The 12,288-nt window shown below is 34.6% G+C and overlaps 1 protein-coding gene across 1 annotated transcript in view; it reads right to left on the bottom strand.

The window, feature by feature from the left end:
* Positions 1–7,997: 7,997 nt before the first annotated feature.
* LOC121383630 (sacsin-like) overlaps positions 7,998–12,288 on the bottom strand; it is a 47,776-nt gene continuing 43,485 nt past the window's right edge. The window contains exons 20-21 of the mRNA XM_041513723.1: positions 10,975–11,292; positions 7,998–8,610 (exon numbers count right to left, since the gene is read on the bottom strand). Of these exons, the coding sequence (XP_041369657.1) occupies positions 10,996–11,292 (297 nt within the window). The 3' untranslated portion in view covers positions 7,998–8,610; positions 10,975–10,995. The remainder of the gene's footprint in view (positions 8,611–10,974; positions 11,293–12,288) is intronic.

The raw sequence follows: 12,288 nt of genomic DNA, 5'->3' as shown, positions 1-12,288 counted from the left end.
ACGACTGGTATATCAAAGGCCGTGGTATGTACTACCCTGTCTGTGAGATGGTGCACATAAAAGATCCCTTGCTGCTAATCGGAAAGAGTAGCCCATGAAGTGGCAACAGCGGGTTTCCTCTCTCAATATATGTGTGGTCCATAACCATATGTCCGACGCCATATAACCGTAAATAAAATGTGATGAGTGCGTCGTTAAATAAAACATGTCTTTCTTTTCTTTGAAGGTGTAGTGCTCTACTGAAATACAGATCTTGAGAAGCCGGATACGTCTGAACAAGAGAGGGTATCAGACTAGGGTATAGTCCAGTCGTCATGGGTTGGTATAGTGGTGCGGACGGGCCCGGAGGATACGAGATGGTATCAGTATAAAACAAAGTAAAGTCTAGAAATGAGTAGTAGGGGCTGACCCTGTTTCTTATTTCTTCTTAGAGTGGGGCCGTCAATCTTCCAGTACTGCTAGGACAGGCTCGGATATGTAGATACTAAACGCGAACAACCATGGCTTTCTTCAGAATGGCTGTCATACGAGTCACGGAGAAACAAGTCGACACAGCCAGCTGGAGAAATTACGTGGAGGCAAGGAATCTCTCTAAAAAATAATCCAACCTGGTGGTGCAGGCTGTCGAAACGAGAAGCGTTCCAGCGTTCAGTCAGTTCCAATGGCCGCATACATCCCAGTAGAAATCTCTATTTCGTTGACAAAAACAACAACATGGAGTATCCCCAAGTCATGCACACGACAGCACATGCAGTGTGCACAAGCGAAACAAACACGTCTTACCACGTTGAGCTCCAGACTGGGAATGTCCTTTCTGGAGTGTGGGTGTTATACAACTTGCCTGGGTAAAAGCTTTAGAGTTGTTAGGATCTGGTCAGTTTATCTCAAATATTTAGAGAGTTAACAACTTTTATAGGTATAATATCCTTTTTTGGAAATGAAAACCCATAATGTCATCTTTGATATTTGACTACGGTACAAGTTGGAAAAATAATAATTTTTTTAATTTCAGTATAAAGTTCACCTTTAATTTATGACGAGAAGTATATACATGTTCCACATTTGTATATCCAAGATAACTATAGAGTGTTAATGGGAATTAATTTAATGTACCATTATGTGCACTACAAATTCTCACCTTTGTAAATGTGGAGTAACCGAAGTCTATGTTTGATTTAAGATACGAAGTCTGCATCTACAGCCTCAAACTGATGTTCAAACGCCAGTGACTAAGTCTGGGACAGAAGGGGTGGGGAGGTAACTTTGAAGTGGGCGAAATTTGGAATAAATTTAGAAGTTTGGTCAAAGACCTAAAGCCAAAAATGGACTGATCAGTCGACTCCAGTCTGGAATAAAAAAAATGAAATCTAAAAATAAACTGAGTGCTTGACAGAAAAAGTTGAAGGCGATTTGAGCTATTTTGAAGGGCACCAAAAATAAAGTGTGTCAGACTATTCACGCAAAAATAAATATATGTTTTTGAACAGGAACCGAAAAAATTTAAGTCCGACTGCATCACCGTGAAACTTGTATTGACGTCTTAACCTAATAAAACAATTCTGTGGGCCCTAACATTTGATAAAACCACTGTGCCATCGGGGTCCTATTAGGTTTGAAAAGATTAACAAGTTAAGTGGTAAAGTTAAAATGTTTTTGTTTAACAACACCACTCGAGCACATTGATTTTTTAATCATCGGCTATTGGATGTCAAACATTTGATAATTTAGACATAGTCTTGGAGAAGAGATCCTCTACATTGTTCCATTATTAGTAAGGTATCTTTTATATGCACCATCCCACTGACAGGATAGCACTTACCTTGGCCTTTTACTTGCACCGACTTTGGATAAGAAAAAGTCAAATGGTCCCACTAGTGGGGATCGATCTCGGACTGACTGCACTATCAGGAGATCGCTTTACCACTGGGCTATGTCCTGCCCCTAAGTGGTAGTTAACTCACATCTTCCCCTTAATAACCTGCCACATCTTCCCCTTTGTCATTACCCTAAGTGGTAGTTAACTCACATCTTCCCCTTTAAGTCATTACTGGTTCTAACCCCAAGTGGTAGTTAACACATCTTCCCCTTTAAGTCATTACTGGTTCTAACTCCAAGTGGTAGTTAACTCGCATCTTCCCCTTTAAGTCATTACTGGGTATGCTTTAGTGTAGAAGGAAGGAAACAAGCACATTTTTGGATTTATGTACCAGTATATACAGCCTCTCCCCACACCCGGGCCTGAACATATATTCTACCAGTTGAGAAGAATAAAAGGAATGTTTAGTTATTAAAACACCAACACAAATTTAGACTGACGGTTTCAAAATCTGGTATAGAATGAGAATACAAACCCATTACCCCCACATACTCTTCTTAAAGGAATGCTCATGCAAGGCTTTTGGACTGGTATGCATATTCAGTGATATATAATGCACAGTATTGCTTAATGTCAACAAGTATATTATTATATTTAATCAATAAAATGGTTAAATGTGATGGCTATTATTTATAATGGGCACAGCCATTTTGTTCCATTGCAGTGAATACACTCTGGCGAGCTGGTGGTTAAATGTACATAATATTTAACGCGTCATATCAGGAATTCATCTTGGAACTGAAGAAACAAACATACCTGATTTTTTAGTGATGATGAAACAGGCATGCATCGCATTGTTCTGTAATAGTATCCATCCCAGTAAGCCAGCAATAAGTATATATTATTTTTTAATACAAAATAAACCACCAATGTCAGGTGGTCTGAATAACTATCATGTTTTGTCCATGCATTAACTTACATACTGAAATGGTAATCGGAGTGTTTTTAGTTAATTGGTCTATCGTATAGTTGCCACCACCTGTGATTCCTGATTGGCAGGTGTATATTTGGTTGGTAACCAGACAAGGCAATTAATTACCGCCATCTAGACACAAAAATATGTATCGGTATTATTAATATCACAGGGTATGGTGAAATAACCTGCCACCCCTAAAATGATACACAAGATTGTGTAAACTGACAGGTAAATACCCCCCCCCCCCCCCCCCCCCCCCCAGCACTATGTACTATAGACATAACGTATTCAACTTTGTCATTAAAATATAAATTGATCATTGATAAAAAAAACCACACATGTATTTTTACACAAGCCCCAGCAGTGTATAACGATGTACAGGACTGTATGGTTTTGTAATTGTGTCAAGACCTTGCTTTCCCAAACTCTTTCTTGAAAAGGTTTCAGTTTGGATGTGTTAATGATTTTGTGTTTGTATTCAGAGCATGATTTAAATTTAAAGAAATAAGACCAGAAAACAATTTTATTCATTTAGTAAATTTATTTTTCAAAGCAAAACTTTTATTCACATCAATAGCAAGAGAGGAGATGTTTTAATTGATAATGCATATATCCTGAAATTTGTACACCTGCTGGATAGTGAATATTAGCCAGTTCTATAAGCTCTGTTTATATAAATAAAATAAAATAAAATGGTCAAGCAATATCCTGGCGTCATATGTTTTCGATACGATAAGCAAAAAATTAAAATGTAATAAAAACAATACTTCGTACATACAGAACTAATTTACCTTTCTCAAGTCACATTATTTATTATGAAAAATTATTTAACTTTCCCATGATTCACTATAATATTACTGTTATGTCTTACCACCCTTGAAGTCGTACAGGTGTTTCCGCTATATTTGCTTTTATTGTCCTATATTGTTTTCGATACATGCAGTTACAAACAAAGTATCGAAAACATATGTTTGTATCAAAATAATTCATGACGGTACTATGCTTTGTTAAAATTAATTTTGTTTCCCTAATACGTTCAGTAATTATGCACTTTCAATTCCAGCTACAAAATCATCGTCCTGGTCAATATTAATTAATAGCAATAGAAACTAATTGTGTTTCCCATACGTTCTAATTTGCACTTTCAAGAAACAAAATCAAATAAAATAAAAATGCCATATGGTCAAGCAATACAAACTAAGTGTTTCCCATGCATTCTAATTTGCACTTTCAAGGAACAAAAAAGGACCACATTCCTTTGAAATCTTCCCCACTTTACAGAATTAAAAGCAATAAAACAAATGGATTATTATTAACAATTATTTCAACTGACCATCAAAATCCACTATAGTATTATGTTATGTCTTACCACCCTTGAACATAACAGTCACGGATTTCACCAGTGATAGCTTTTGAGATGCCCTACTTTTACTTTTCAGTGTCCCTCCCCCCCCCCCCCTCCCAACATGTATAAAAATATTATTTCAGGTTTACAAATTTGATAGGTGCCAAAGTAATTTCTTTTCAAAAAAAAAAAAATGAACTGAAAATAATAATAAGAAGGAAGAATTGAAAAATTACATTTCCATTAATAACAATCCATTATTTATCTCAAATATTGGTGCATTTAATTTTACAAATACATAATGCTCTGTTTGTTTGGGGAATTTTTAAGACAAACGGCTCTGAATAGTTATTTTTTAAGTTTGATTTAATATTGGTCTACAACAAGTTTTATTTTCAAATGCTTAGGTAAAATGTAAATAATATATTTGACAATTGCATGTCGGAATTAAACCCCCCCAAAAATGTATTAATATTGGTACCATTGGGTAAGATGTCTGAAAAGTGAAAATAAAAATCATTTAAGTAATATTGACATATTAGTGGCAAACCATTTGTCAGATATAGGAGTAGTAAATAATTTCCATGTCGATTCAATAAACATTAAAAAATGTTTAACTTCCTATAAAGTGTTTGTTTGTACATGTGATATACGTACGTACGTAGGTACGTACATACATCACATACCAGTTTTAAAAAGGACTAAGTTACTTCTGAATGTGTCTTGGTAAAACTAATTTTACAGCATATTTAAAAAGTAATTATTTCTATTAATTTAAAAAGTAATTACTAGTATATTCATATTCAGAATCTTACCACATAAAACCTTTAAATGGTTGGCCAATAAATGTATACTTAGAAGTTTTATTAATTTCTTAAAAGGGAGGGTATAAAATTTATCATCAAAGAAATGTATTAAAATATTGTTTTCTGTTGCTGGAAAACATTACACAAAATAAACTAAGTAAATTAAAATCTAATTACATTATATGTAAATGTCTTCTACAAACAACACAATACATTGAACATGTATTTAGTGTTATATAATAAAAAATATTATTTTAAATATTTTAAAATAATTTTGTTACAAGAACATAAAATACCCACATGCAATTCCTTAGAATGTATTAATATTGACAACAAAATAAAATACATTATTGCTCATATGGTTAAAAATATCTAGGTTCATATCAAAGTGTTATGTCCCACTATAATGTAAAGTGAGACATAACACCTCAACGTCATACGACCACGTCATGTGATGACATCATAAGATTGGTGCACTACTAGGGTCTCCACAAGTACTCGAGTACTCGGGCACGGGTTGAGTCTAGCAAGACTCGAGTCCGTTCACAGGACTAAAGTACCCGTACAAGGTGGAATACAATGATCAACTATAGTACAATGGACAATGTAGGACAATAATTTCAGCAGTAGATAATCAACGATATAAGTTAAACAGTAATTATAAGATCATGCGCTAGTTTCTCTTTTTAAACTGGCCGTCCATCCATCACGACACTGAACGTATCAACGGGTTTCTAAATGCAATACAATGGCATGATTTGGCATCTATGTTCAGCGCTGGAATTAAGATGCATAATGCTATTTAACTTTATTCCTTAATCTCATCATCATCTAGTGTGAGTATCGGGTACTCTGGTCCGGGTCGAGTTTGACCCTCGAGTACTTGAGTCCAATATTTTGGACTCATGGAGGCCCTATGCACAAGAACCTTCCCCGAATGTTAATCAAACTAGTTATAAATTGACATAAATTGAAACTGATTATGGGTAATAAATAGGATATTAAATTCGCTACCATTTCGTATCATGTTTATGTCCCTCGTGAAATAATTTTCACTGTAACTGGTTACAGCTCGTGACAATTAAAAATCATTTCACTCTTGACTTAAATATACACCAAATGGAAGCTTGTTTAATATCCTATAAATAGTACATGCACATGAATATTAAAAAAAACAATGATAGAGATTATTATCCAAATGTTTATGGCCAATATGTATCAGTCATGTGTTCAGGAATGATAGCACTCACAAACAGTTTGACTGGTTTTTACTTTGTCTTATCCTATCACATTAATTTTCCATTAGGTGCAGAAACCAGTCTAGTGAGCGACTGTGAGCACTCGGCCTCCTGAACATGCTTCAGAAACAAACATACATAAAACAGTAGATTGCCAATATCTGGGCCATCAGCAACACTGGATTCCTCACACTGAATTGGCAATGATAATTATTCCCAATACTTATGATACAGACAATAATTAACTAAACACATAAGGATAACAATCTCTTTTCTGTATATAACTTTATAATATATAGTCAATATTTACATGTGTGTTAGCCATGTAATATATGGCATACACATTAATTTCATCATTTATTATCGGTCAATCAGAAAGTAATGCGCATAAAAATAACAAAACTAAACAGGGTTTCTGCCAGAGGGTAAAACGGGTATGGCGCCATACCCAATTGTTTTGCAGATTTTTTTTTTTAATTGAACCTTTTGACAAAATTACTCTTTATCATTACTGTTTTATTTTCTTAACACTAACCCTAAACGTAACCCAGTTTCTTTCTTCGGGAGGTCCCCCATACCCCCTGTTGACTGGTTGCATTCAATTCCATAGCACCATACCCAAACATTTCTTTCTGGCAGAAACACTGCTAAATTATTAGGTTTTTTTTCATAACATGTAAGCACATGATGTTACAAATTTAAGCACAGTTATAGCATCTAGGACAACAAGTTCAAGTATTTTCCTATATACAGGACACAAAATGTTCATAAACACAGTATGACATATTTCAAGACATCTTTCAAACTGAAAACCCCCCAACAAAGTCCACTAAAACTTGCCATGACAAGCACACATACACAAAATCTGTAGAAGCACAAACTGGTAAATTTTAAATTATGCAGTGAGAATCAGTTTAACAGCTGCATATGGTAAGACAAAGTTAAATAATCTTTCTATGTATTTTTACATCTCAATATTGTCTAAAGGTCATTAAAATCATCATCACATTAAAAGCATATTCTATATACATGTACATATATCTACATAATATAATGGTCCTTGTGCTAACAGGTTTGGTGTTAGGTGTTACATATTTGACAAATTCAAATTAGTATCTTACTGTCGACATGTACACCTTTAACTCAGTATCACATATTTCAACACACAGATTCAAATTAAAAACCAACAACAACTAAACAACATTACAATTAAAACATGACATAACAATCAAAGGTACATGTAAAGAAATCTGAAATGGAATACAAAAAGGTTAAATTTGAATTATGCAAATAGAATCGGTTTGTCAATTGATAAATATTCAAGCTTTCTTTATAGCTGTACATGGTCCTCAACTCTGTGTAAAATACAGCTTTAATATAAAATCATATTTCTTTATACAAGCACAGCTCTATGATCCTCAAACTTGGTGACAACTAGTTTAAACAAATTCAAATAATTTTTCTACACATCATCAAACTGTCACATATAACATCACATTTCTATAAACATGTACATAATACATGTAGTTACCTAATCTAATGGTCTTTGTGCTAACAAACTTGGCAATTTGAGGTCAAATTCAAATTATCTTAGACCTATCAACATGAAAATCAAAAACTTGATAGTCCTCAATATCACATATTCCAAAACATATACAATGCATATTAAAATGTTTAACAACAAAAAAATCCACTAAAACATGACAAATGCATTAAAATGCTGAAATAGCATTAACCAGGCCTCAAAACGTACAAACATGTAGGTATCACCTTGTGAAACAGTGACAACTTGTATGGTACACTGTCGGGCCTCAAAAAAGATAATGCTTTATCTTTACAGAATACATGTACATTATATAATAAATGTAAAGATCCCAGAAGATATAAAAATAATCTATATACATATCAGTACTACATAAATTCAAAAAGGTACAATCATAAATGTATCTTTGTCACAATATTCTATTGTTTTTGTAAACATCTTGTATCACACATACACATGTACATGTTGTATGATGTGAGTATCAATACTTGTTGGAAAAATAACCATGTTTTTATCAGCGATATATTACATGCATGTATCTCATTACTGTGGTCAATAAAACTTATGTACAACAAAATGACATGAAATATCATAAACTGGCCTGCTTCTGCATGACACAATCAGTATTTGTAGTACATACATCAACAACTGAAAGTACATTACATGGGTAAAAAAAACAATCAAAAATATAAAATCATTTGTTACAAAACATATACATTATGTATATACATTTGTCTACTTTCTGTTCATGATAGCTACAATAACATTTCAAATTTAAGAAAACATACACTGTGACATCTGTTGGCCCTACATGGACTGGTTGAAAGGGGATTTATCCAACTTTGATCATTTGTTGGGACACCTTGACATCACTGTTCATTCACTGCTGCAAAATAAAAATAGTATGCATATATATTATACAAAATGTTTACTAGCAAAATAAACTGGTGGCCTAGCTATATACTGTTACAATAATATACTACCATATAGTAAAGAACTGTAAAACTACCCTGCTCAATGTGGTGGTTAAGTCATCAGACTGAAAGCTGGTAAATACTAGGTTCACTTGTAACCGGATTCTGGCTCCCACCCAGAGCAACTTTTAACAACTTAATGAGTAGATGTATAAGGCCACTCATTTCATTTCAACTTATTTTCATGCTTATATCCAATTAAAGTTCAAGCACACTGTCCTGGGCACACACCTCAGCTATCTGGGCTGTCTGTCCAGGACAGTGGGTTAGTTGTTAGTTGGTTAGTGGTTAGTGAGAGAGAAGAGGGTGTAGTGGCCTTGCACCTACCCACTGAGCTCTTAAGAAGTTGGAGCCAGTACTGGGCTGCGAACCCTGTACCTACCGGCCTGTAGTCCGATGGCGTAACCACTGCGCCACCGAGGCCGGTGTAAGGCCACTACATGGACTTCTCTCTCATTAACCACTAACTAACCATTAACCCATTGTCCTGGACAGTAGAGGTGTGTGGCCTATGACGGTGTGCTGGAACCTTAATTGGATAAGTTAATAATGAACAGGAAATGAAATTCAGCACTGAAACCAGATAATTAGAACCATGCTGTTGACACATCTGTTTATCCTTCAATACAAATGGTGCTGTAAAATTATGAATTGAACACTGATGCTTTTGTATTGACAAAACATTAAAATGTATATAGAAAAGAATGTTTGTTTATACTGAGCCAGTATAATAAATAGTCCCACATGCACATGCACTAATAGATTTCAAAGAAAACAAAGGAAATACTGAAATATATATATTCTTCCAAAAAAGTAGGGGAACCTGAAATATTAATGTTATTATCAGCTATTAGACCGAACATACGTTTTGACCACAGACATCCTAGTAAAGAACATTCAGGTCTGTTTATCAACACCCCGAAACACATTCCATAGTTTGCACATGCATCACGCAGTTGCCCATACACGTGCGTGGGGTGTCATTCTCGATTTTGACAATTTCCAGGAAGGTCCATTAATCACTGTGGACTTTTTCATTCTGTTGATCATACAGTTGTTATTGTTTTGTTTTTAGTCATTTTTATTGTTTGAATTTGCGATTTGCTGATAAAAAAAATGTCAACTTTCAAATTTTACTTCTGACCCCAATCGTCCTGCAAGATCTTTGGTGGTCATAAAACCTACTGTAATACTGAACTACCGGTTGTAATGTTTGCCAAATTAATTCACTATTATCATATAACCATTCCCCACAGCTAATACACCTTACAATTTTGGCAATTGTAAATTCTTATTAGAGTTCCCCATCTTTTTTCGAAGAGTATATTTGTTGTCTGGTTTCAACTGTTTGTGGTGGCATCACTTTGATACTACTTTTAGTACAACCTAATGAGACAAAATGTAATGATACCAATATTATATTTTTGTTCGGCTGCGGGTGTTCAATTTTGTTTTCCCAATTTTTTAAATTTTTTAATAGACCTAGAAATCTAGAACATGATGAATTTCATTGGCAGTCACAGTGGAATGACTAGATGTTAAGATACAATGTATATGAAAATACATGTGATGTCATATTGACAGTCCGGGCACAAGGAAGGATTGTAATCTGCATGGCTAACTGTTTTAAGTGAATGGTATTTTATTTTATTGACTGACATTAAAACATTGTTCTATAGTATGTCTAAAAATTATTGTTTTCTCATGGTATAATATGTTGCCTGGATATTGATAAATGTATTTACTTTACAATTTGAAGGGCAAGTCAAAATGTTTCATAAGCACGAACACTGCAATGTATTTCATACGGTACATGATTCTAATTACAACCTAATATCCATAATTCAAGCAAAAAGAAAACATACCATGAAAGAACAAAACCTAATCATTAAGAAAGGTGAGTCCCATACCAAAGTCTGCATACCATGAAAGAACAAAACCTAATCATTAAGAAAGGTGAGTCCCTTACCAAAGTCTGCATACCTTGATTACAGTTAAGCTAGTTCAACTATCAAAATTTAGCAAACATATATATATATAAGTAAAATAGTGTTGAATATTGATGATAACCTTTAAACACAGTTTGGCATTTTCATGCTTAAAATAGTAATTCCTTTACATCAATAGGGTAGTTGTATAAAAATTATTTTAGTATATAATCAATTACATATTTAGATAAATTAGGACAGCCAGGCACATATTCTAAGCAAAAAACTGCATGTTTCAACAAAAAGTACCATACAACATTCAGAGAGGTCAATGTTCCTGTAACTTACCTAATGCTGTCATCTTATCAACTAGCAGATCTGACTCCCTGCATACTGGACGATATCACCCGCGAGGCGACATGCATTACAAGCAGTGTCTCTGCTGTAGACATCAGAAGGAATCTGTGGGAAGGACAGACGATCTGGATATCGCATCCGGTTGTAATCACACACAAGACTCTCCAGCTGATTGACAGGATCCGACAAGTGATGACTGAATGAAACCTGCAGGGTCCGAGCCACAGACCGGAGATCATGACTTCTGATCTGATCTGCCCGCCGGGCATCATGGTTGTACAGCAAGGCCTTCAGGGCTTTTTCTGCAGCCTATAAGACATTAAACATTATAATAATTAGAATTCTTTTTTAAAGGGTGTATACTACCAAATCAAATCCCACAGATGACAATAGTAACATATGTGGCTAAAACTCCTACCTGCAACGTATCAATCGACATAAACGCCACGGATATAAATACTACCACCCCTCACCCTTAAAGTGAATCACAAAAAAGTGGGTGTCAAGCTGCTCATTTCTGAGATAACGGGTAGTGTCTATGACTACCCTAGTTCCGCACAAAATTTGAGTACTTTTTTTTACAGGTACCCCATACATGTTCCAAGCACAAGGCTACTTGACACAGTGGTACTAGATGAAATAAAATTGCATACATTTTTAGCCCAGATGAAACCGATTTTTTTTACAACCAACACACTCACATTTATAACCAATCACAGGACTTGTGGTGTTCACTTCTCTATTAAAAGTTGGGTGCACCTCGAACTTTGAACCAGCCGGAAGTTATTTGGTTTAGTACTACCTATACTGATAACATACATTTTTCAAAAAGTGTCCAGCTATGTGTTTTTATGACAACCAGGATCTGGTGTATTCTGACATAAAGTGACAACCTCACTGAAACTGTTGTTTCTACAGTGCAACCTAATATAATGTACACCTCATAAGGCATATATATTGTATACAATTTTGTACAAATGCAATATGTCATATTAAACAACAAAATGTTTTAAAATAAAACTCCTGAAGATATTTACTGTCAGTTGGGTGTGTGTACTCAGGTATATATGTAGAGACAACAAAGATAGTCAGAGTACCTCTACTCCTTTAAAGTATTCCATTAAAATACATGCACTTGACTCACCCCTAGATTAGGAGCCCTGAACAGGTACATCAAAGAAATATCAGTATTAAAAAAATGCACTGTCTGAGGAAGGAAACACCAACATGACTGTACCTGTATAAAGTAATGACTTAATGTCCTGGACATTAGTGTTGGGAGGAAATCCTGTATGCAGGGTGTGG

This window comes from Gigantopelta aegis, chromosome 10, assembly GCF_016097555.1.
Source record: "Gigantopelta aegis isolate Gae_Host chromosome 10, Gae_host_genome, whole genome shotgun sequence".
Lineage (NCBI taxonomy): Eukaryota > Metazoa > Mollusca > Gastropoda > Neomphalida > Peltospiridae > Gigantopelta > Gigantopelta aegis.
The sequence above is the reverse complement of the archived record's forward strand: the minus strand, read 5'-3'. Positions and strand labels throughout refer to the sequence as shown.